This window comes from Gymnogyps californianus, chromosome 1 (genome assembly GCF_018139145.2).
Source record: "Gymnogyps californianus isolate 813 chromosome 1, ASM1813914v2, whole genome shotgun sequence".
NCBI lineage: Eukaryota > Metazoa > Chordata > Aves > Accipitriformes > Cathartidae > Gymnogyps > Gymnogyps californianus.
In genome coordinates this window covers 103,029,816-103,056,880 of record NC_059471.1, presented here as the reverse complement: position 1 = coordinate 103,056,880, position 27,065 = coordinate 103,029,816, and the positions used below count along the sequence as shown (strand labels likewise).

The 27,065-nt window shown below is 40.5% G+C and overlaps 1 protein-coding gene across 1 annotated transcript in view; it reads right to left on the bottom strand.

The window, feature by feature from the left end:
- Positions 1-27,065, bottom strand: part of URB1 (URB1 ribosome biogenesis homolog) — a 56,708-nt gene that overhangs the window by 28,893 nt on the left and 750 nt on the right. The window contains 15 exon segments of the mRNA XM_050896027.1: positions 910-1,048; positions 1,723-1,839; positions 5,221-5,340; positions 6,568-6,680; positions 8,877-8,999; positions 11,544-11,694; positions 12,331-12,504; positions 12,898-13,035; positions 14,334-14,529; positions 15,684-15,814; positions 17,590-17,715; positions 19,670-19,755; positions 21,207-21,303; positions 23,766-23,898; positions 25,640-25,791. Of these exon segments, the coding sequence (XP_050751984.1) occupies positions 910-1,048; positions 1,723-1,839; positions 5,221-5,340; positions 6,568-6,680; positions 8,877-8,999; positions 11,544-11,694; positions 12,331-12,504; positions 12,898-13,035; positions 14,334-14,529; positions 15,684-15,814; positions 17,590-17,715; positions 19,670-19,755; positions 21,207-21,303; positions 23,766-23,898; positions 25,640-25,791 (1,996 nt within the window).

The window sequence follows — 27,065 nt, the reverse complement described above, 5'->3', positions numbered from 1 at the left end:
GTCTCTTACTGTGTGCTTAACTACTTTTCGCCTTTCAACACTGCTGTCCAGCTGACAGAGGGAAGGGAATAGGTGCATCACCTACTGCTATCATGATGGCATTAGGTAAGGACTATCAGAGCATAACAGTGACAGGAAATGTGTATGGGAAAGCACGAAGGAAGCAGCCACTTCCCCGTTAAAAGAACATCCTGAGCAGTCCTTGAAGAGCTTCTCAGCTCTACATGGCCAGAGAACCAAATCTTGGTCATGAAGAGTCAAAGACAGCTTTAACATAGGAAGAAGATACCATGTATTCCGTGGCTGGCATCACGTCTCTGTAATACAGTCAACTCAAGGCAACTGATCCATCTGGTACCGAGTGTTAAACTACCTCAATTATCTTACATTTATGTACTGCAACATCCTCTGCATGGACTATTATTGCAGAACAGCTAGCACATGGTAAGTTGTCCAAGTGTCCGCATCTGCAGAATTTTGAGTTTGTCTGCAGTAGGGCTGCCACTGGTCCCACAAAGCAGGAACAGCAAAATTCTAGCTGTGTGGCTGGGAGTAAGAAAGTTCCCTGTGCACCCCAGCCCTTTCCTCCTGGAGGAACAGCTATGAGCAGCCCCAGGGAGAGGAACTGTAATAGTTTTCATTTTAGTTAGAAAATGCTGCTGCAGGAGCCTGAAGAGAGATTTAAAATACTGTTAAAATGGCGTAACTGCATCAGAAATTACTTTTGGAGGTGAAGTGGTAACTTTGCAATTCAGACTTCTGACACTAAATACAACTGGAGGGCTGAATCCTGTAGGTCCTTACTTAAGCAGGATTTCTATAGTTATCAGTCATCAGTTTGCAGATTAGGGCTAGAAAATTTAGCACAAAGTCTTGGAATTCTCTGTTGTTGGGGGAATCACCACATACCGTCAATGTGAGAGATGGGGATGCTGATGTTATCAGAGTCTTGTTTAAACATATTAACTTGGAGCATACTGGCTTCCTGAACCAGGTCTGCTGCTTTATCTGTATATGGATAGGGATTTGTCACCAGTTTCAACAGGATCTGTTAATAAAGGTTGAGAGAGAAACGTAAGTGTACAGGCTATTAAGTCTACGGGAACCATATCTTGTTAAGAAAGACCATGTGCTAAAAGTGGTTGGAAGCTGGGAAAGTTTTAGGAGGACAACTTCCATACACTTCTGCAGGAATCTGCCTATGGTTACTGCTGTACATGGCACACTGGGTCTGATGGAAGAAGAAATGTCCACTGCAGTTTCGCACCTAAAGTGCTACCACAGACTGAGTCCCTGGGGAAACTTCAATGAAAAGGAAGCACTGGGCATTTAACATCCTGAAAAGTAAACAGGAAATGTCAACTTTTCTTGTAAAAGATTACAATTTACTTAGGTCTGATGATTTTGGCAGGTATTGCCACATACAGAAAAGAGGAGGTAAGAGCTACACCACCGCCACCCCCCCCAACACTATACCCTTATATCAACAATGCTGTAATAACAACTTATCTTTCTGGATTTAATTTTCCTCCAAATCATTTCACTGTCCTCCCACCCAAGAGAAGCAAGATGTCAGCTCTGTATAAAGAATTACAAACACTGCTTTTCTCAGAATTCATTCACTGATCTTTGACAGGTTTCTCAACAATAGCAACAAAATAATTAGTTTCCATTAATGCTATTCTTGGCATTGTTTATCCAGCTAATTTGAACAGTTGTTACCCTTTCCAAAAATTTAATCACTGCTTCCTTTTTGTCTTCTTTTGTATTATCCAAGTGTTCCAGCCAAACTGAAAGTTCCTTCCACGTGTACTCAAACACTCCGCTGTCACGTAAAACCTGTCCAGGAAACCAAAGGGGGATAAAAAAACCAAAAAAACTAAAATACAAAACCCAAAAAAAGCACAGATCTTTTTGTATAGCAACTTTGTGTTTTCTTCTTTTTGGAAAGAAAAAAAGAAGAGCAGGTTGATGAAAAGAAGTACCTGTCATTCTCTTCTCACCCCCTCAGTTCAAGAGGCCTTATTCCCACTGACTAGGGCCACTCTTAACTGCACAACGGAGGGCAAAACTGAATGCATTTTTTATAACAAAATCTCCCAAGACTGTATCAGCTGGCCTCAGAGTACCTAGGACCAAGGCCTAGTGCCTTCATCACAGCTGTTTGCTTACTGCTCTCTCAGCAAGAGCAGTAAGAGGTGAGGCATGACTACGTTACAGCTGACGAATAAAACCCGTTGAGCTCTGCCAGACACACACAGGCTCTGTAGGAAAAGGGCAAGAAGCAGGCCTTGGGCAGAGAAAGAAGGGCTTTAAGAATGACCAAAATAAGAGGCAAAACATGGCTTACTCTCTCACAACTGGGAAAATCAGCTGAGAGCAACTTCTTTCTGTTCCTGTCTTCTCAGAGCCCTCCTCCTCTCACCTGCTGTCTGCAGCACAAATCCAGCACAACTCCACTTGGTTCTTGCCCTCACACTGACCATGTGTATGGGATGGATCCCATGTGCACCCCATTCAAGTACGCTGCAAACACCTATTCACCAGACTAGGCACTGAGCACATGGCAATCTCACTGAGAACGTTCATTCCCATGCATTTGGAATATAAGACTCCTACAAGCACTCGGGACACAGGTACCAAGCACATGCTGGGGCAGTACGCACCAGACCTAGAGGCCGTTGTGCTACCTGCAGTGCTGCTCACTGCAGCAGCCTCTCTGCCGCTTCATTGCTCAAGGCCTACAGTGCAGGGACACAGAGGAAGAGAGCCAGCTACAGCAGAGAGCCACAGCCAGGACCAATCCGTCTTGCTGGTCCCAGCCTGCAAAGAGCCTTTTATGTTGGACAGCTTCAATGGAGCTAGTGTGTCCCCTGTCCCATCACGCGGCCTGAAACACCAGATGTGTCCCCTGCAACAGGGGCTACTATGACTCTGTCTCACACACTGGCAAGGAAGGTCCCCTTAAGGCACAGCCAAAGGTTAAGAGCCAGGATAAAGGCTAGCAGGACTTTCGGTCCAACCATGTCAAGTCCTTCTGTTGGCAGTAGTCAGTCAGCACAAACCCTACTGAGGTCAAAGCTGCCTGGACACAGAGCATTCATTCCCTCCACCTTAGTAAATCTTATTTTTATAATTTCAGGGGAGCAGGCTATACTGTTTTAAGAGGGTTGTACATCTTTAGCCCATTACAGCAAGAAAAAAAAGCACCATACCCTTAAAAACAGCCTGTAGGGGGGCTTTTGAAAACTACTGATGTAATATAAAGGAAAAACATTGCTAAATTAAAACTAAATCAGGCTACTTGTGCTTAAAAGAGTTGGGCAGATGGGTAAACAGTCAAATAAACCAACAGTTGGCCGTGACCACAGCAATGTCCAGAGAGAAGCGTAGGCATACTCATGGTTGCTGCGGGTGGTGAGGTAGACACAATTTTACCACAATCAAGTAACAGGCATTAACATATTTAGAAATTTTTGCCCACTTCCATGCTCTCTAAATCCAGGCCCTTACCTGAGGCACCTAAATTAGGAACTTGGTGACCCTATGCTCCGTCTGTAAAAGAAACAAAGGAGGAGGAGGGAGAAGAGGAGAAGGAGGAACGGCTGTCTGAAGGACAATCCAGATGACATGCAATTCGAACTGCACGATGGTAGAACCGCCTGCCCCTCACTCTCAGCAAGAGAAGAAATCTTGACCAGCTTCCTAACTCTGGCACCTACATTAAATGACTGTAATTATGCAGGATGAATCTGTGCCTTTGTTTCTCCCCACACATAAAATACAAAGGAAGCTATCACAGCTCATTTGCTCTACATTTACTCTGTGTACACCACCAGCAGCTATAAAAATAACACTGCTGCTTACACAAATCTGACAGGATAGTTCATTTAAAGAAAGAAAAAAAAGAAAAAAGGATTCATTTTTAAATAATTAACTATTTTTGGCAGAGTCTCGAAATAGAAATACACTTGCAGCTCTCATGAAAACAGGCAGGAACAGAATGTGAAATCCAAAAACATGCTTTCCGATTATATGGCACTGTGTGGAGAAATAAGCAAAACACACTCATTAACATCTATTCTTAGCATCCTTTCCGCTGACATAACTGCCCTAACTTCACTGCTCCTGTATTCTCTTCAGAGAAAATGAAGTGGACTGAATCTAAAAGAGGAAACAAGAATGAGTCAGGCAGTCCATGTCTCCACTCAGCAAAAGAATCCACATACACTAGAAAAACTGTACTGGGTAGCTTTTGATTGAGATATTCATTACTGTGAGACAAAGTTAACCTGACTTTAATCCCTTGCAGGGATGAAGGGCAACTAAAACCTAACTCAATCACTGTAACTTTGGTTTAGTGGATTGAACATTACAATTGCACCCTGTGATTGAAGCTAAACACAGAAATTAAATGCACAAAGCTGTATACAAACTTGTATGCTACTATTACTATGGGACACTGCACAAGGAGCCCTGTTCAGGGCTTAGAACAGCTTTTTGAATTTTCTCTTGGCAGGGACAGTTTTTTGGTTGGGTTTGTTTTTAATGTAGGTCTCTACCTCTACTTAGATAATTAAAAGATGCCCAGTTTTAAAAAGATACTGAAAACAACAGCCACTGGTGCCTTCATGAGACTTGTAGTTGATCAGCACTTCTGAAAAGTCAGATAACTTATTTAAATGCACAGAAGGGGATTTTAATTAATCTTTAAGAAAAAAGTACTCCTTGCATCAGAGCTTGTATCAGACTGTAACAACAGGACTATTTTGCAAGGCCAGAGCAAACTGGCTAAGGCTTTATGAAAGCTAGAATTACGAAGTACAGATTAAATAAATGAGGATAAAAAAGAAAAATAAAAAATAATCTCTTCTTCATCAATGTCAAGACCTTTGCAGGCACAAACTACATTAATTCCAATACCGTAATAAATCAATTCAACCTAGGGGGGTGGGCAAACATTAAAGACATTTTCCTTACTATTTCACCAACTCTTGCAGCAAATTCAGTTGACAGCATTTACTTTCATAGAATATTTAGCCAATAGGTAGTTATCTGACAGCAAATTCCAAGAACAGTCACAGAAAACAGGAAAGAAGACTCTGTTGGCCACACAACTATGCAGTAAAGGTATCTGCTTCAAAAAAAAATTTTACAATACTGAAATATCAGACCAACGGGACATAGTGAATATCCTGATATTTCAGATCAAACACTTACCTTGATGATCAGTTTTTTGGTTGAAATTTTCAGATGAGAATGGTTACTTGTAACAAACATTTTCATCAGTAAATAGAATACTGATTTTTCACCAGATACCTTCTCTGTCTCAGAGACATCCTAGAAGAAAAATATATTAAAATTCCCCTGGTACAGCAACACTGTACAGGATTATGTTGCACTGAAGCAGATATGTAATATATTATTTTATAGACTTGCCCAAAAATACCAAGGCCAGAAATGAATGGAATCATTTATACTACTTTGCATTCGGTGAGCCAGGAAGATGAGTACAATGGTTTTTTGGAAAGTGGAAGAAGAGAGGAGTAACAGAAACACCAACTACTACAAGAGTCCAAGATAAAGCCACCTTCTTCCCCAGTCATCCATTCTACTTTTATTTCTGTTATCCCCAGGAATTCAGATTTCCTACAAGTACTGTCTGAATAAGAAATATAATCATTTAAAAGACGGATCCCCAAAGAACAGGAAAACAATGCAAGTCACGGATGCTGAACACTATCTGAACATCAAATGACAATCCTTCAGCCACCTCCCCTGCTTTTCACACTCACTTGCATTTGACGTCTAACAACCATAACCCTCTGTAATATTGCCAGATTTGGCCTTTATCTTTTCTGTTAAAACCCGTCTATACTAGAAGAAGGGCAAAGCCACAAGAAAATACTTCAGCTTCTTTGCCCACTGTCAGGTTTTCCTTTGCTTGCTCTTAACTCTCCTCACTCTTCCTTTATGGCCAACTGGAGAGGACAGAAAATCTCCTACAAGGCAGGGTCACAGTCGCAACACCCATGGGCCTCTCTGCTTCCCCCCAAAGCTAGGCCCACTCCTTTCTCCAGACATGAAAAGCAGGCTCTCTACAGCTTTCTTATGTTACAAGCCTGCAGTAAAGAAGAGGGCAGGGGCCCTGAAGGTTTCCAGTAATTATGGAGAGGAGGGACAGCCTTAACAAATGTCAGAATCTTCCATTGGAATGGGTGGGATGGCTCCCCTCAGCAGCTCATTTCCTTGGTCTGAAATCTCAGGCTTTCCAGACAAGTGGAAACCAACAAATTCTCACTCGTGCCCCTCTCCAAAGACAAGAAGAGCTGAAGGAACCTTGTCCAGCCCTTATCAAAGAGGCAAAAATTTCTGTCCTTGCAGAAAAACGTTTCAGCTCAGAAGGGATTCTTCACTAACGCTAAGACTATAATTCCTACTGGTTTTACAAAAGGGTCACCTCCTAAAACGACTGGATTGGGACTAGTTTAAAATTAGGCAGTGCCAGATGTAAAGATTTGAGGACAACAGGCCAAAGAAACATAAATCTGCCTTGAAGTCTCTTACCTGTACTCTGAACCAGGCAAATTTATTTGCAGGAAGTTCCAAAGCCACTTTCAGTATATGGTGCTGCAGAACAGGAGGGACCTCCTCTCGGAGGCCCTTTTCAGTGACGATACCTGAGGTTTGAAAGCAATACAATCAATTTTGTTTTGGTATATCTTCCTGAGATCTCAGGAACGGTAATCATTTAGGGTTTCAAACCACCACTGTGAGATAAGCTGGCAATCCACAAATTTTCATACCATGAGATCCCCAGACACCCTATGATTATGTTTGGCCAACCTAAGGTTGGAATCCAGCCCTCAGCAGGGAGAGTCTAACACCTGCCCCTGGCACAAGCCATCACTGGTGCATGGGAATACAAAATCTCTTCTATCAGTCTCAGCAACCCTGCAAAGCTGTGTCCTAGAGGAAGTAAAGAGGATGGATAAACTGGAGACCAAAATACAGAACTTAAGTCAATAACAAATCTTAACTACTACAAAACTACTACAATATTTGTTACAGGCAATGGAACTTTACACTTGTGTGTCTCCCTACATCACTTTTATCACCTGCTCACAACAACTGCTATGGCATAACCTCAGAATTATTCACCTTACAGGTCACAAAGCTGTGCAGAGACCCTCGCAGTGTGGTCCAAAAATTGATCTGCCCACACTTTAACTGCAGTTAAGTTACATACAGAGATCAGCTGTATAAGGCTTTGGTGTCAGTGTGCTTTTCGTAGTCTGTGTAGTATCTTTGTGGTCCACATTAGAGAGAGAACAATACATTTTAAAAACTCACTACAAAGTCTAGCCAACTGTAAGACCAAACAACAAAACTGTACCAGCTGTTTAAAGAACATATTGCTACAAGGTAGAAAAACATGCTGCCTTTGGAGTGTATGTTTCAATCAGGGCGAGGGGAAGGAATGACAGAACTCTCACACTGGAACCTGAGAGAATGAAGTTTCATGATTAATTTACACCATCAATTTCTACCATATCACCTTTCATCAAAATTAATATCCAGGCTCACTTCATTACATTTGTTTGAGAATGACACTTTATTTTCCAGCCTGTTCAACTTTATTATTTCATACTGTAACAGAACATACCATCAAAGAGATTTCTGCCTCACAAAAAGGCGTCCTGCCTTTTGTCCATTTTGAAGAAAGCAGACCAACGCAAGAAATAATGGGATAAACAAGGTATGTGATTTGGTGAGTCACGAAGTATACAAACCAATTAAATATGCTTTGACAGAGGGAGGAAAAACCTCATGCATGAGACAGTTGATTTAGAGAGGGGTTTTGTTTAAAGCCCCTTTTTCCCCTGACAGACTTTAATTAAGGCATTGACATAACTCGCATCCTTACACATCCCAGACCTGCCTAAAACACAGAGAGTTGCTCTAGTTTGGTGGCCTACAAGCTCTGGTGGCCCACAGACAGCAATGATGCCCAAAGAACATTTTGCTCTCTCCTCCAGACTCAATTTTAAATGGCTGTATTTATTGTACTACAAGCAGTATTGGAGGATCTTGCCCACAGCCCATAATATGTCGCTCATCATCCTTGCTGCATTAAGCAGGTACAGAATGTCTCTGTTTACTTCTGCTGTATGAAGAGGAATACCCTCCGTGAACATGACATCAGAGACAAAAATACAACAATATTGCTAAAGTGCTTCCTCATATAGATTTTCCACAGGAGATAATACCATACAGAATACTGTTCTTCTCCCTACACACTGCCAAACTACAATAAAATAATTCAAAACACAGCAAATGGAAAAAATACTTGAATGTTAAGAGATTTTCCAGAGGAGACTGGTGAATTGGTACTTGCTTCTCCCCCACCTCAAACTTCCTGTGAACTATCCTGTTAAAAAAAATTCTGTATCATTGCAGCTAATAAGAGTTTGGAAATAACTTATGTTGGATTGTTGACATAGGTCTACGAGAATTACTCACCCAAATCTCATTAACAGTTGGACATAAGTCTTCCTCAGGAACATTAGAATTAAAACCCCATAAAGACCAAACATTTGCAAGAATATGACACACAATGAGGAAGACTGTAGCGTAACCTACCACTTACAAAAACTGAGCGTAGCAGAGCAGCTATGGAATTTAAGAGGGCAGAGTGCCAGAGCACTGCAGAAATAGCAACAATAAATGCCAACACAATGAAGAAACTAAAATGGGTTACTTTTAGAAAACAGTTCTTTCTCTATCTACACAGAAGAGCAAACATGCCCTTCTGCTGTGGACTTTGTAAATAGCCAGAGAAAACAATGAGAGCAATAGAAATACCCATCACATACCTTTTAGCAGCTTGCTAAAATCAAAGTTGCTCCGTGCTACCAAGTGGGGCACAACCTTCTGATAAAGGCATATGACCTGAAGCAGTGCAGCTTTCAGAAACAGCATCTCAGCATCATCTGAACCTGAACAAAGTGTTTACATAATTAGTTTCTCCTTCCTTCATACCAAGAGAGCACAGTGTGGCACCTGCATTATCCAACATGAGAATTACTAACTATATTTCCAATAGACTTGCCTATGAAACGATCACTTATCTTCCTCACTAACAAGAAGAAACAGAAAACAAAAACCATGGAATCCCCAGTCTCCTTCCTCAGCATTCCTGTGTAAATACTTTTAAAACTAAATCAGCTTATTCAGTGCTTAAATTGGCAGTTGCCATTTCTAATCTGATTCGAAAGTCCTCATACATATAAAAGACAACCTTAACATTTTAACACTCACTATAAGAATCCAATCAGTCCCACTGCTGTTTAAGGCTGAACAACAGAAAAAAGTGAAGGCAAGGATATGGTCACGCTGCTGGTTTCTGGGGACGCTATTTTTACCTAATGCCAGGTAGGTTTGACTGGGGAAGTGCAGGAGACAGTACACTAATTTGTTACTAATTTATTACTTCAGTTAAAGGTTTCTTTCTTTCCCTTCCCTCTTTCAAAATAATACTTTCTCAATGTGACCTCTTGGCAAGAGGAAGACAACAAATATCTGTATGAGAGAAACACCAACCCTAGTTAAGGCAGCTGTTTACTTCTTAGGAAAAGCTATCTCAGCGGCTAAATATTCTTTTAGTTTATAACATGAGGACGCATAAAAGCTACTTGTTATCCAGTCACTAATGAAAGGAAGCAAAATACATGAAGGGCAGCCAAAATTTTTTTTTTAACACCTACTTTTTTCCTGTTAACTGGGTCTCCCTCAGGGAGCTATGAAGAACTGGATGGATGCCATGCATAAACTTTGTCTTTGTTTGCCTGAGTCTCAACTCCCATTAAAAAAGAATTCTCTAGTGGCCAGAGTGCAAATAAAGCTGTAAAAGGTGAGCTGAGAGTACGTGATACAGTATTATCACCCTAGTATGCAGAGGAACTACAGCTACAGTACTTTAAAGATTAGCCGCTCCATTGGTTTCAGCAGGCACTCTACCAACAAAGAACCTTGGAGTGTCAGCGTTGACAACTATTTTGCTGCCCAAAGCCACACACAGAAGGACATACACTGAAAAACTCTCTGCTCCATGAAGTCTCACTGTGAAATATGCCCTGTGAAGGACATGAAACTGGCTGTAGATTTATCTTCAGTCTATAAGTAAAACATTGCTGGCTGCTAGCCAAGCTACAGAGAGTACTAACACTTCCTGTTCCCTGCAATGGGACTATGAAAGCAAGTCCTTCAGGAGGGACACTGGTTTTGAGAAGAAAACTGAAGCCTTCACTCCAACCCTCTCCCTCTTCCAACACTTGCACGTTTCTACTCCTTGCTACAGCAACACAAGCACTTGTGTAGCCACAGTAACTGCTTCAAATAAATGTTCTCATGGTAAAATAACTTAGCCAAACAAAAATCCCTCAAAAAATTATTTTTCAGGCATATCGGTTTCCGTGCCTGTTTTATTGTGTGGTTGCAAAATACTCCTACTAGCATAGGAAGGTCAAGGACAGGAGGGTTAAGTTCAACAAGGGGAACTGCAGAGCCCTGCACCTGAGCAGGAACAACCCCATTTGCGAGTACGTGCTGGGGTCCACCCAACTGGAAAGCAGCTTGGCAGAAAAGGACGTGGGGGTCCTGGTGGACACCAGGTTGAACATGAGCCAGCAATGTGCCCTTGCCACAGAGAAGGCTACCAGTATCCTGGGCTGCATGAGGCAAAGCATTGCCAGCAGTTCAAGGGAGGTGATCCTTCCCCTCTACTCAGCACTGGCAAGGCCACACCTGGAGTGCTGTATCCAGTTCTGGGCTCCTCAGTACAAGAGAGACATGGACATACCAGAGAGCCCAGTGAAGGGCTACGAAGATGGTGAAGAGACTGGAGCATCTCTCCTATGAGGAAGGGCTGAGAGAGCTGGGACTGTTCAGCCTGGAGGAGAGAAGGCCCAGGGGGATCTTATCAATGTATATAAATACCTGAAGGAAGGGTGCAAAGAGGACGGAGCCAGGCTCTTTTCAGCGGTGCCCAGTGACAGGACCAGAGGCAATGGGAACAAAGTGAAACACAGGAGGTTCCCTCTGAACATGAGGCAACACTTTTTTACTGTGAGTGTGACCGAGCCCTGGCATAGGTTGTCCAGAGAGGTTGTTGGGAGTCTCCATCCTTGGAGATACTCAAAAGCTGTCTAGACATGGTCCTGGGCAACCAGGTTTAGGCAGGGGGGTTGGACAAGATGACCTCCAGAGGTCCCTTCCAACCTCAACCATTCTGTGACAGCAGAAAGTCAAACTGCTTAACCTCCTAGTAGCAATGGCAGCCTATTTGTCAAACTGTGTTCTTAGGCAATTCTGACACTGGTCAGAATTAAACTGCCCGAAGAACTGAACAAAGCAAAGATGAATAGTAAATGCACAAGTCACATCTGGACTCTGCTGAAATTAATGACCTTACATGGGATGAGGATTTCACAACACCCACTCACATACATGTAAGAAGGGGTAACTCCACCTGCTTTGCCTACCATGCTGTTCAGCAACTTCTGGTGTCTCAGTCATTGCCTTCACAGCGGAGATATCGCTTTCCCTTTTCTCCTCTTGGCCATCATGGTGTTCTCTCCCTTTCTTCAGAAGGGACTGCCAGACAGCCACTATATTGTTCATGTCTGGTAAAAGCTAAAAGCAAAAAGAGTAAATTGCAATAGCTCTCCTGCATGAGACAAAGCTATTGTGATAAAAATATTCACAACCAACCAACACGAGGATTTGCTGCTCTTCACAAAGGTTGTAACTGACCTAGTATGCAATCAGAAAAAGATCTGAAATCAAGTAGTGTACTTGCGCTTCTGCAGAACATAAATACTGGAAAGAACATTTTATTGAAAAAGTTTCCTGTGAAAAATTTATGTTTGGTTCTTCATCTTCATGGTATATTTTCAACTCAAGTGCTACCTTGTCTAGTAACTTCTACCTCTGAGTGAACCCTGCTGGCTACAATTTACTTGAATCAGGAGGAGAATTTGCTTCGAGCCTGCTCTTGGAATTCATTTGCAGCACAATAGCTGTCAATGTTACAAATTTGTCTCACAACAAAATTTTATTTGCATTTCCATCAGCCAGCTGTGTTAGAAAACATAGTCTACTACCACACCAGCTATTAACACCTTTTAACCCACAGCCTTCCTCTCCTCCTGCCCAAAGATACTATCTCCTGGCTCCCAGGCCACAACCACTTGGGGAGAAAGTGCAGAGGAGTAGTTATCTACTGCAAAATGACTCATGTTAGACCCCAATTTTCTTTTTACTTTGTACCTTGCTGATGGCTTCTCTGTACAGCTGTACGAATTCCTGCATCATTGACAGTGTGTAGATTTCTGACTTTTGCCAAGTTTCTTCATTCAAACAGTACTCAATATTCTTCAAGGCTCTTCTCAGAACCATCGATACAAGTGACAGTATGCTGTGCTTCACTACTGTGCTGGGTAACTAAAAGAAGGAAGTTGAATTAATGACATTTCAGTGCTTCCTCTTATGCTTTGCACATACTCTGTACTCTGAATATATGTTAAAATTTGTTAACAAATTAATTATTTCCTAAACCTTGGCTTACAGGAAAGAATCTGTAAGTTTTCAGATTCCCAGCCTAAACCACTAGCGAGCACTGGCAGAACTGGTGCTTGTGAATGGCTCTTGGAAGCAGTATCAATGGGGTTTAAGTGATTTTCCAGTGCTTCCCCAAGCCAGATTTATGCTGGGACAGACAATATAAAACGTATGTAATTAACCAACTTAAGAAACTTCTTGGATGATCGCTTACTTAAATCAAACAGTATTAACTGGGACAGAAAAATCCACTGAAATACTATAGACTGCTCTTACATTTAGTCCTTGGGTGAACATTATTTTATTGCACACTGCAGGGACTGTCGTTATCATCACCATAGAAAGCAACCTGGGAAGAGGAATAAACTCTGAAGTCTTAAAAGAATTGGAGATCTCTGGTTGAGCCTCATAGATCTGAAATAAAAATAACAATTTAATCAACATTGATATAGCCCTGGAGATAACAGCTTCTTCTGGGGAGCATTTCACAGAAGGGTTTTGACTTGTCAAAAGTAATGACAGCAATGTAAATGTCAATTTTTATGCAGAAATGCTACAGAGCATCCCCCAGACTCCTATTCAACTAAATGGAACATCTTTATGCGACCTACATCCCTGCTAAAGGCCACCCCTTTTCAACAAACAGACTACATATCCTACTTGCCCATTTTAAGCTAAACAAAGAGGCAGAGAAACACTCAGAAAGGACAAAAGGTTCTTCTAGCTGAGCTTCGATGTTGCTGCATCTCAAAAAACATATCATCAACATGATGTTTCCCACTGCTTCTTATGCCAATTCCTTCTTTCCTAGTTTAGTTAAATGTTTATACAGCCTCCTGCTCCGAGCACGGCTTTTTAGCAAGTGACCTTCCAACTCACTCTATGTCTACACTTTTTAAAGCAGCTGTGGCTCTGAGCCATGGCTCATTTTCCTCAGCACCCATAGAAAACAGGATGCCATGTTCCTCCCTCCATTTACCATCTTCGACATTTAACAGCATCCTGCTGCTTCTTTCCTAACATACCTACAGTAATTGATGGTGTTATTTCAGAACCATTAGTCCTTCCTGTTTAGCTCACTCAAACCTCAGTCACCTAACTTCCCCACTGCTGGAGTGGTTTGTTTTCAAAATCATTATTTATGAAATATTGTGCCTGTCTGCTTTCCAGTGACTTTAATAAACTCTAAAGCACTGTGAATTTACAGCTGTGAACACAATACATCTTCAGACATGTGACTTTCCTCTGATACAGAACAGCTGCTTCTGAAACAAAAACCAAAAAACCAACTCCCTGATCCTCAGCTTAGTTCCTCTGAAATCAATGAAATCTTGTTCCTTGTCACTAGGAAGACCTCGGCTAAATTAATTAATTCAGAGTTAGTTTATACCTAACATGGCCACACCACAGGCTGGCCGGGCTCTATACTGCACAGTACCCAAATTGTAACAAATTTTACACAGGAATGGCATTATAGTATCTATCCGTAATAAAAGCAATCAAAGGCAGGTTTACCAATCTACCACCAAGTTCCTTGGCTTGGTAACTTTTCTGTAGGTCAGGAATGTTTGACTTCACCATCTTTCCTATTACAATTTTGTGTAATTCTGCATTACCGTTTAACAAAAACTACTTCAATTTTTGGAGGAAAAAAAGAGTGTTGCGATTGCATATTTCTGTGGAGAGGTGGTGTGCGTCATTCATACTCTCACCTTTTTGAGTAACTTCATATTGTCCATCCAAGCAGACTTCAGTCTAGGAACAAAGGAATACCGGGTCTCCTTAAAGTATCTATTCAATAAATCTGGGCATACTTTAAGAATATTCACCATGAGATCAGCAACCATTTCATCTTCTGTTGCGGTTTTTAAACCAAGCAGAAAGCGCAGAAGCACCACATTTCCTCCCCTATTGAAGACAAAAAAATACTTTAAAAAAAGAAATCCTTATTTCGATACTTTACATGCATTGCTAACTCTGCAACTCCTCTAACTGTTGCTGGGGTAAATTCAAGGCAAGGCTTCTCACCCTGCTGGCATAATTTCTGAGTTTATACTCAGAAAAGTAAGAAGTGAATTTACCTCCAAGTTTTCTGCATGACAAATAGTAATTACTTTTAATTAAAACCACAATGTTTCAGAAATATTCTAACCAAACTTCACAAAGCTAAAAATGTAGAATTAAAACTTAATATTAAACTTGGAAGTATTTTCTGTGGTCTTTTAGTCCCCCTTTTTTTTTTTTTTTAAGTTTTCTTCTGTATGTCCCTAAACAAAATGAGAATACCGCAGATACCAGACAAATACCAGTTAAAATTTTGCTCAAAGCAAGAAACAACCTGCTCTAGCACCACTCAGTATTAGTACCTGCTTCTACAATCTAGTACCTTCTTTGCCCAGCTAATGTGATGGAAGCATAGACTCACCCTATGAGAACCCCTCTATGGAATTACAAGAGTCTCAATTATTTTCTCTATCAGTCATCATCTTAATGCACATGTATTTTAACTAGCTAGCAAATGGAAACAGTAGGGCAAATAGGTGCTTCCAGATTAGGTGTTGCAGGCCAAATTCTGGCACTACTGAAATCAATGTTGGCATTTTGCCAAGATCTGGGCTAAACCATGTCTGGTTCTACAAAATGTAAATTAGACTAGGTATTTTACCACCACCTGGTTAACACTGCAGCTTTGATGCTTTATTGTCACGTCAGAAAAAATCTATGGTCTAAAATCATACCTTACAACAAGAGACTTTGTACCTAGTTATACATGGAGATGACACAGAGAAACATGACCATTGCCTAAGCCCCTATGAATAGGGCAGAGCACTCTCTACTCTAGTACGCTGAGGTATAAGGAGATCCAATAGTTTGATCTTGTGACGTTAAAAACAACAAAAAACCCAATGTATGTCTTCGTCTGCCACAGGAGAGAGAGAGATGGAAGCAGAATTCAGTAAAGTTACTCGCAAAGGCCTGGAAGGGCAGACAAGATAACCAGTGAGGTCCTTCTTGTTCCTAGTACAAAGTTCACATATAATCTCAGCTGTCTGGTGACCTACTTGCCAGAAGTTCCAAGACTTGGATCATAGAAAGTTATGCCATGTTTCAGAGAGCAGCAGAGGTCCATTAAGAAATTATGAACAAGTTCCCGTACCATCTTCTTTCCCACCTCTTCAGAACCTTGAGTCACCTATAAAAATCAAAAAGGAGTAAAAAGGCATACGATTTTTGGTATGACGGAAGAAAAATCTTACATCAAATTCACTCTAAATTTTATGAAGCTCCTTTTACAGAAATGCTAAAAGATAGTTTGGCTTTTGTTCAGATTAACAAGAGAAGTTTCAGTTTCTGTATTAAACACATTAAATATTACAATACTTTTTGTTTCAAGGAAAGCAAACCTCCCAAATTTAGGTACATATGTACTATTTGCAGCACATTACTGCCTTAGGGCATTTGCTAAGAAGACAGGAAAAGATAGAGAAAAATCAAGCTAAAGAAAAGTAGTGATATGAAACTTACATAAATTGGGCAAGGCTATCCTGGGACTTTGAAGTCAAGGCTCTAATATTTAATCTGAAATAACCAACTTTCAACCATAGAGGCCAGGTTCACTATAAAGAAGTTCAGAAAGACCAAAAAAATCACTGAAGCCTTTAGCATAAAGCATGTGAAACAAGCATGTGTATGTTTTTTGGGCCAATTTGGCAGAAGATGGAACAACTTTAATACAGGGCAAGAAAGATGGATAGCTAACAATGCACTGAATATGCCAACACTTCAGGGAAAGGTGGGGCATCCATGCCATTACAGTCACCATACAAAAATGGAAGAAGTGACCAAATATCCATGTCAAGCAAAAAGAAAAAAAAAAGTGAACCCAGATTCCATTAATCTTTTACATCCAGCACAACTCAAGATCCCTACGAATGAGAAGTCTCTTGGAAATTGCAGTTGGGAAATCACAAACCATATGACTCACAAGGACTGCATGGAATTGCAAAAATTTAAAATTACCCAAAACTGAAATGCATGTTTACGAATAGGATCATAGATTTGCATAGCTCCAAGCAGACACCTACTAGAAACAGATCTCCTCCAAAAAGTGTTTACAGTATATCAGGATTGGAATGGCATAGGCATAAACATTCAGTAGAGAAAGTATAAGGCGGCAGTTGTTCAGTGCTACAAGTTTTGAAGAAGAATGGTTGGGCTCCTAAAGATCAAGTAGTAATCAACACAAAGGTGAAAAGTCTACAACCAAAACCCAGTGGAAGCATAAAAGTCTTTCTACTGCTTTGCACTGGGCTCACAGCCATGCCTTAGGTATTCCCACAGTGAAAGGGGGTGAAAAAGAGATTATGTGATTAAGGAAAAAAAGCAAAATTGTAAACTATTTATGAGGAGAAGATGACAAAACATCTGCAGTACTAACACACACCCACCAACTGCGGCCCTGATCCTTGCCTCATCTATGACTTTAGGAATGTGATTTCATGGACCAGTAGAATCAATAACAGCTCAACCCTCAGAAACCCTGCCAACCTCTCAAACAATGTAAGCTGAAAAGCCTGGCAACCATCTTGGGAGTTTAGCTCTCACATCAGATCAGTGCGTAGGATGGGAATGAGGCAAGAACATTGCTCCTGATATATTCTCCTATAGACACACAAATGTGTCCAGGAAATGGAATACAGTACTCACACCCAAAAGACCCATTTCTCCCTGGTTAACAGATCTGCACTGTAGTTCTGGCAATCAGGGAGGGGAAACAAACCCTCCTCCTCAAGCAGTGAGAAGCAGCAGAAAGTGAGGATTTCTTTTTAAGTAGCCTCAGCAGATCCCTCTTCTTGAGCTCATCAAGGTTAGAGTAACCGGCAGCTATTTCAAAACCTGAGGGCTGCAAGGCAGGGGGGAAGAAGGGAGGACAAGGACTAGGAGTTATAAAGAAATACGTTACCAGACCTTTAAATCCCCAGGGCTGACATCAGTAATCCCATTCCACCGGTAAAGTGAAGCAATGTGAATCAACACTTCCGCAGTAAAAAAGCGCACCTTCTGGGTTTTGGTGATATTTTTATTTTGAACCACCTGAAAACAATGAGAAAAAAAACCAAAGAAACAACTCTTCTATTTATTGAAAGTTATCACAAAATAATGGCAAATTAGCAGCACGCTTCACTCTTCTAGTACACACACAACTTGCTCTCCTCACTACAGCAGACAAAAGGTTCTGCCTGTCCTGTTAACACTTCTTTCACACGCTCCTGCTCCCATGTTGATATGGTTGAAGCCATAGCCCTCTACACCAACTTCTGCAAACACTGCACATGCTGGACACGACAGACTTTCAAGTTCAACTAGAGAGCACAGAACGTATTTAGAGTAGCACAGCCACAGACTAGGATCATGGAAACCTGCTGCTAGAGATGGTAGAACCTGCTACAAATAAAGTTTGAAAGAAAGGGAAAACATAGTGGAGGAAGTTCTCAAAAGTTCTCCTACTGTGTTTTCCCGTCTGTATTTTTTTAATTCTCATTTTCCTTGCTAAACTGAAGCAGTCACACAGTGTGTTAGGTTTCATCAATAACATAACAGTACATGATGTATGATTACCACATGGGAAAAGCTTCATTTAGAAAACAAAGTTTCAAGGAGGTTTATTTTACATTTAAGTGCTAGCTTTTTTCTTCTTCTTCTTCCAAGGTTATTGCAACAGAAAAATGAAAGAGTATTTTTGGCTTTAAATTGTCAGTTATGAAAAGCCTGAGTCTGAGGCAGGCTCTTACGGTTACACTCTAAATTTGAAACTATTTTTTCTTCATTCTCTCAATCGGTCATACAACAGCTTGTGCAACATTGCTACAGTAATTCAAAACAGATTTAAAAATCATAGATACTGGAACTAAAAACTTTTTTTGCAACATTTTAATAGAAATAAAATAAATCTCTGGTGCAGTTGCTGCACCCACAGCAGCAACAAGCCGGTGCATCACAGTGAAAGAGGCACAGCCATGCGCAGAAGCTAAGGAACAACAGAGCACAGGAAAGGCAGTCAAGACTAAACCAACTCTGACACCTTTCAGCAATTCCTGCTTTCAAGTTTTCTGTCTCAACCCTGCTATATCACAAGGTTATTTCTGTCTGCTATGAAAGAATCAGAAAAAACAACTTCAAAGGGGAGCAGACTTACTTCTCCAACAGTACTTTCTGATAGCAGGTGGAATGTACCCTTTCTTTTTCACAAAAACTTCTTTGATCTTGGGAAGACAATTTTATCATAAGACTTCCCTTTTCCTCTACCCCACCAAGAAATACCTTTGACCGAATTTATCTCCTGCAGCAGAAACCTTGCCATCCTAACAGTAAACAAGTCCAAAGACCAGCTAACCAGACCACAGGATGTGGCCTCAACAGAGCCCTGCCAAGACTGGTTGGGGAACGGTACCACACACCCTTCAACTGCAACCAGATGGCTCCTGGAAACCCATTTCATGTCACAGTCCCCATACTAAAAGCACACAAAATGCTTTTTCTCCTGGAAAGAAGATTGTACGTCATTACATAGCTCAGGGCTAACAAATCTACTCAAATCTAGCTGACGTCCCCGTTTCAGCATGAGACACATTAACTGAAGGACCAATATTACTGTCACTGGTAGCACCAAAAGGACTCCAGTTCTTTTGACCTTCAGGCTTGGCACTGATGCAATCGCAACACGTGAAACAATCAGAATCTGTTGGACACCACACACTAAAGATGAGCTGAAATTAGCATCCAAGTACAAGCTACTGCAATGACTTCCTTTAAAAGAGGGCATTGGAAAAGCATAACAAGCTTCAGTCCTGGAACAGTAGTACGGCCAAGCTATCAACCTCCAACAAATATTATCAGTAATGGACACACTGACAAATTTTCACCAGCAGCAGCACACTGCCAACATCTTAAAGAGCTGTACATTTTGAGAGAAATTACTGCAAAACTGTTTCCAGCAGCAAAGAAAATAGAAAACAAGAGACAATGCAGTTTCAAGGGAATATCATACCTTAGTTCTCAGTGTGGAAAGTAGAAGATTGACAGTAGAAACTCTGTCTTCCTTTATTTCAGAGCGAAGAATATCTGGAATAAAATCTAAGAAGACATTTCAAATGTTAAGTGAAAACGTGAAAGCTATTTTCATACTAAAATGCTTCAGGGAATTCATACCCATTTCTCTTCAATGTCATATTATTTACCTTGCTGTTATATTTAAGGATGAACCAAAAGGCTGCAATCAGAGTTCAGAAGGATGATGTGTCTGTAACTACAGTGATGAACAAGTAATGCTGCCAAACCTACTCTCACTGTAACTAGCTAATTTGCCAACTTGGTTATTAACACTTATTGCAACAGCATCTGTCAACTTCAAACATATTTTGGGCCCCAATGTGCTATGCAGTATTTAAACTTGAGTAAATGCCTATCCTTCCCATTGAAGGACTCACAATTGTTTTACTGAGCGACTCAAATGTTTGGAGGTTACATCTCCAAACACATGCATCATCTTTTGGCTCACCTGTGCATCCCAAAGTTAGAGAACTTCAGTTTATAGAGAACTTCAGTATCTTACAGGGGAATGAAAGCCAGCTGTGCTGACTGGGTCTGGGTGTGCACTGCCATTCCCTGTCCTGAAAGACCTGAACAACTGTGAGCAATTAAAGGTAATCAGCAGCACCCAGGGTAGCGTGAACAATAGAAGTAAATAATTATGGGCTGTTCTCACTCCCTCACCGTAGAAGAAATTAATTGCTGCCAGCTAACGACTCTTTTTTTTTTTTAAAGTATTTCTAGATCCCTTCTGAATTCTTTCATAACCTTACCAAGGGTCGCAATTCACAACTTGAGAAACATCAGCAGTAGATTTCAAATCACTAAAGTCAACAGAAGTTTTACATTATCTTCAGCACATAAGGGATCAAGTATTAATCAAGTGTACGTAAGATTCAACTTTCTGGACCCTGCTTTTCGTCAGTTCAGTTTGGCCCGCCTCTCTAAGAGACATAGGTGTAACATACTCCTGGACTGCACTCCATGTAATGCCTCCATAAACAATGCAAAGGACATTGCACTGGTCTCCTCACTCATTGACAAAAAGCAGTCTAATGGAGTACGCGACAGTTGTCCTGCATGAGGTAAAAAGGAAACTAAAGTATGCACAGTCCTTAACACTTTATTAAAAAATTTTAATGCAACATATCCACTGTTACTGTGTTATGAGCAAGGCTGGAGGCCACGAAGTTTTTTTCTGCTTACTGACTCTATGGCCTCAAAGTTGTATTACATTTACCTTTTTTACATCGGTGTCACCAAGGGCTTTCTATTTTTGCAAAGTTTTTGCAGATAACAAACATTATTCTCAAGCAGAAGAGGCACTCACTAGAATAGTGAAGAATTTTAAAGCTTTTCAGGCAGTAGATTAAAAATGTGTATTTTGTATCTTATTAGTGCTGTTTAACTGGTTCACATTTTGAACTGGCTCATATTTATTATCACCTATAAAAGGGTCTGCCTAAAAAAAAAAGAAACAAGCAATTGTGAAGTACCTTTTAATTCCAGCACCTGTGTCAAGATTGCATTGTCACCAGCAATTAAAAAGGAGAGAGCAAACTGAATATATGCCATACGGACATCAGTTCTCCCCTAAAAAAGATAAAAGGCACTGTTAGCACACATATTGTACACAACTGCAAAATTAATACTGCAACAATTGATTATCCTTATAAGTACTATAAACAGGTAAATTAAACAACTTCTATAAACATGTTGCACATAGCCATACACATACATTTATATGCAATACATCCACAGTATATTCATTTGAAAAACTTCTTGCGTTAAGCAGATCACAGTCTGTTAAAGTTAACATCAAAAAGGAAGGTGTCCTAGTTCACATATTTTTCAATTCTCAATATAAGAGATAGGCCATAAATAATAAAAAAACCCATTAACAGTAGTTTCATGCCAAACCCTGTACACACATCACTGAACATCCTCACTTCTGCACCGCTTGGTACACCGGTGAATTGACAAAAATACTAAAGAACGGTAATGGCAGTAGTGCTGCTGCAATTTCTTACAGACTTTTCTTACAGGCTTCCAGAGCAGTGCCAGTCTTGGGGACTCTTGCTGCTCGTTGCCATCTTTGAGCTGCAGTGCATTACACGCATTTCTCAGCTATCACAGCTGCTGATGGAGCTACCCAGGTCATGCGACTTAGATCGGCTGAAAAAAAAAAAGCCCTTAAAAAAGGGGCTAATATGTTATAAAACTACAAATTCAGGCACAGTGGTAGTAGTGAAAGCTTCACCTGGAAAAGATCATAGGATACGAACATAGAATCATAGAATGGTTTGGGTTGGAAGGGACCTTAAAGACCATCTAGTTCCAACCCCCCTGCCATGGGCAGGGATACCTTCCACTAGACCAGGTTGCTCAAAGCCCCATCCAACCTGGCCTTGAACACTTCCAGGGATGGGGCATCCACAACCTCTCTGGGCAACCTGTTCCAGTGCCTCACCATCCTCATACTGAAGAACTTCTTCCTTACATCTAATCTAAATCTACCCTCTTTCAGTTTAAAACTGTTACCCCTTGTCCTATGACTACACTCGCTGATAAAGAGTCCCTCCATGATTTGTAATTTTTTGAAAGTTACTGTGCAAAATTAAGTTGCATGTAAAAATGCCTGAAAGAAGATACTGACTAGGCTAAACATAAGGCAGAAGTGACTCGTGAAAGGGTTGAAAGAAGAAATAAAGAAATGAGATTTTGCTGTAAGCTTTGGGCCTGATATTTTTGTATTAAAAATTCACCTCTGATAGCCAGTTGTGACATAATAATTTCACTGAAAGCTGAGCAAGAGTAAGACCTTCAATCCGTTTTTGGAAACTTTTTTCCTTGTACCTTACTTGTATATCTAATAAGCTTGTGGTCAAAAGACTACATCCAAGCATTTAAATTTAAGGGGTGGAGGTACTCCTAAGGACAACTTCTGCAGTAAGGTCAAAAAACATGAGATCTGACATTCTCGAAATTGTAAAAGGTGGTTTCAGGGAAAAAGGTGTGTGTTTGGTTTTTTGCCTTCTACTTGATTGCTTTATATATAAACAGTCTCATTTGTCACCACAGATGGCACAAACCCAACACAAATGTACACATTCATTCTGCAAGTCATCTTTAAAAACTAGAAACAATGTATCAGTGTTGAAAATAATATTGGATTTATTATACACTTATATTTGGAACGACATATAAATATTCTTGTTCTAAAACACTGGTTCAGGTCAACCCTGATTATTTTTAGCAAACGGAGAGGAAACAAGAAATAAAGTTCTTTTTGGAAAAAGAGGACTGACTTTTTCTACTCACTCGCATATCCTCCTTAAGGATTTCCAACAAGAGATTGTTTAAAACTCTTGGTTATATTTTCAAATGCAATTACTCTGACTGTACCAGTACTGGGCAAAATCCTCTCTCCATTAAAACAACTGCAGAACCTCTAACCTCCATTTATTTCAGTGGGACCAAACTGCAATCCTTGCGTTGCAAAAGAGACTGAGCTCTTCCCAAACACATCACTGAATAGTTTTTAGAAGTTTACCATCACTTTCACTGCATTTTAGGTATTAAAAGGGTAGCCCATAGAAACTACACATTTATATTTCACCACAGCTTATTAGAAACAGACAAGGCACTTCAGTGTTTTGCAGTAAATTCTACAAAGCGGTGTAAAAACAAGGTTATCCTGTGGAGCTCTGCACCCTGGCAAGATGAGAAAGACCAGCACAGGATTGAAAACAAAGCAAGCTATACCTCAAGGGTGCAGGCCAGCTCTCCCACTATTGCAGATACTCAGAAACATTCCCTGGGGATTTCCCATGCAAGTAGATGGGAAGCTCTTGCCCCATAGATCAGTTCTGCTCCCAATTAGAAACAATCAAGAAGCGTTTCAGCCTGACACAGGACAGGAGGGAAGAGGTAAGTTCTTGCAGATGAAAATACAGCAAAGAGACTTTGGCAACAGCTTAGTTTTAAATACTTGGCAGAAGAAAACTGATGGAGCCACAGCGCAGCATTTTATGGCACACAGCAGCTTAATTTACCTTCTTACATCTTTTTTTCAACAATCCAGGCAGAAACTTATTATTGAAATCAAAATGGCTATACACATCCCTTGCTGAATCTGGCCCCTGAGCCACCATTGCTGACAACAGGGTAAGGCACACTCGGCTCATCCTAAAACGAAATGCAGAGGAAAACCTGCAGGTTATTTCCAGGATGACAGTTATACAAACAACCAAATCAAGAGATTAAAATTTAAAGAAAGACCTTTTTCCTGTAAAACAAATTATCCCACTCCACCTCCAACATCCACCCAAGCTGTCAGGATTTTCAAGCATGAAGCAGCTCTGAGTCAGTCCCAACTGACTGGCAAGCAAGACAGCCATTAGGAAAGTATCCCTGGTCATGCAAAGCTCTCGCTGCAGTTGATGGGAGCTTTAGTTGAATATGTAACCAACCATTTTAATGACAATCACAATTCAGATTTAGGCCAAACACAAATGTTGTTCCGCTATTCACAAAGAATTTTGGTCGTCTTTGTGAAAAGCCTACTTCTACAAGCTTGTTTATGGGACAGAGCCCCCAGTCCTGCAAATGCTTATGCACTTTACTGCCACAAGCAGGTCCACAGGAGCTACAGCTGATGCTAAAATTAAGGACGCACACAGCGTAGGCCAAAGTAAGACTGCATTTTTGGTGTCGTAGCTGAATGACAGAGGTTTTCTTCAGTTTAAGTATGCAGCATGGTCTTGTCATGAACTAAATCCCAAGATCTACACTCAGTTTTGATTCTTGCTCACTGACCACTGGGAAAATTTGCCTGAGAAAATAGAAGGGAAGTTAAAACAACCAAAACCTTTATTTTAGGCAGTGATAATGGCAACTGGGAAGGAGGGGAGAGGGAATAAGGGAAAAAGGAATGCCTATTTATATTCTTTCCAAAAAGTAAGCTGTAATGAGAGGCTGGATATCCACTTTATAAAGTAGGATAAAAAGAAAAAAGTGCCCAAAATTAAAACTCCTAAATTTGTGGGAGTTTGCCATTTATTTCAATGGGAACATGACAGGGCCATCAGGTACAAGTCTGTAGATGTCCATCATCTGAATAGCCACTACCCATTAAGAGTTTTGGAATCTGTCCATCATGTTTCATTTATGGACAGTCTGTAAGAAAGCCATATGGTTAAAGCAGAGATCCCATCTAGACATACCACCACAATAAAACGCCTTTGCACATCAAAGAGGTAGCACAGAAAAAGCAGAGCATATAGCATCAGAATACCATCACAAATCTGCAGCCTCCTCTATGCAGGTTCTAGAAGGGTTTCTCCAAAAGCTGTAATCTTTAAATGCTTACTAAGAAGTGCAGATCTTGCATAGTTTCAAAATTTATTTACAATATACCTATCCACCCGTATTTGGGATTCTATGTACAGTTAAATTCTATCATAAACATGGAAATCTGACTACAAAAAATACAGGTAAATAAAACACTCCAGCAGCTTTTTTTGCCATCACAAGATAGACTACTCAGCCTCTGTGAACTACAAGAAAGCCTGTTCCTCCCTGTTCCATGCAGTACATTTCACTTCACAAACCAAGTAGCATTAAAATAATAGGACTCAAGATATTATCCACTTTACCTCTCACTAGGACAGACACAACTGATGAAAACTACAGCCTTGGGATAGCATGATATAGCATCAGATTGCATATTATATCAGGGCTTCCACCTTGCAAAGACTTCCACGTGCAATTATTTTATGAAATGTGGAACAGTAGCATTAAATAAAGGTGGATTATTAGCAATAAGTCAAGCTGAATTTTGCAACGTCTTGTACACATGTGCAAGACCCAGACAGCCCCTCAGGATCAACCGACAGAGATTCTCCGCAACAGTATGGAGAAGACTTACCTGTGATTTTCAGAATACAAAGCAGCATAGACCAATCTCATGTAGGAATGAATCAACTTTTTGACTATGTTCATTCCCACAACAGAAAAATGGGAGAGGTCACTGGCTGTCCTCAGTAAAATGGCTTCTAGAGCTTGAAAGATTAACAGCATCTGTAAGATACAGAAATATGTTAATATCTGCCAATATCAGGTACAGCTTGAAATTATTGGCTGAGTAAACAGTAACAAACACCATTAAAAAAAGAGTAACCCCACCACAGGAGGAAAGCTTCCACATACGAAGGTGAAGTTAACTTCTGAATTCTCTCCCAAATGAATGCTTCCTCTTCTAAAGGATTAGCTCTGAGAGTGTGAATTTTCAAGGAAGCCCCTATACAGATACTGTATGAAAGACCAGAAAACCACAGGAGGTCAGCGGACTCCTCTTTTTTTTCAGTTGCTAAACTCATGAAATTCAGTAGCAGGGAGGGACAACCTCCACTGGAAGCCCAAGCCAACGTGCTGACTGAAGGCCTGTACAATCCTGGACAAATAAACTGAATGTAAAAAAGGGTCCCTCCTCACCCATGAATCGAGACCTACATGCATATGCATGATTTATCTGCGTATGCACGACAGCTGCTTCTAGGGATGTAAACACGGACTGCAGTGCAAATCTCAGCACAGGCTGACAGATCTTGAAGGCCGTTTTCAAGCTGGAGGCCAACGCCTAGGGCTAAATGAACCAATGCTTTAAGAGACAACGGCTAGTAAGTGCACAATGAAACAATGAAAGGTGCTGGAGAAAACCACCCGAGCTGCTCCAGTCTTGCAATTAACTCCTTATAGATGAATCCATAGTCCACACAGCACTGAGACTGTACTCATTACAAGTATTAGCCTCTATTAGTAAAAGGATCTTGAAGAAAGCATGTCATTGAACACGACATAGGTCATCATTACACAGACAAAAATGATAACCTAAGGCAAAGACCAACAAGTGGAGGTTAAAAAGAACACTATCCAATTTTACGTTGTAAGCAGATTTAAGTTAATAATGCTGTCCCAGTATTCACAGTGAAAAGAGTTTTTTAATTCTTTAGTTTATTCATCATATTCTGATGAGGAAAAATGAGGTCAACTTTACCAATGGCTTCCTAGAAATATTGATGTATCAAGGAGCTATTTAATTATCTAAAAACAATTACTTTTACTGGACTATTTTTTTTTGTTTGTTTGCTTAACTGCTTCTGTTGACCTCCTTATTTCATAAATGGTCTTTCGATAACATTTAAAGAACCTTAACAGCTTGATTTCGGCAGGATTACTGGTTGTGCGTATCATTAAATCCAGGAACACCTTTGCACTGAAAAGGACATTTCCCACTTGAGCAGTGCTTCTGCCACTGTGACTTCCAGAGGAAAAAAAAAAAAACAAACAAAAAA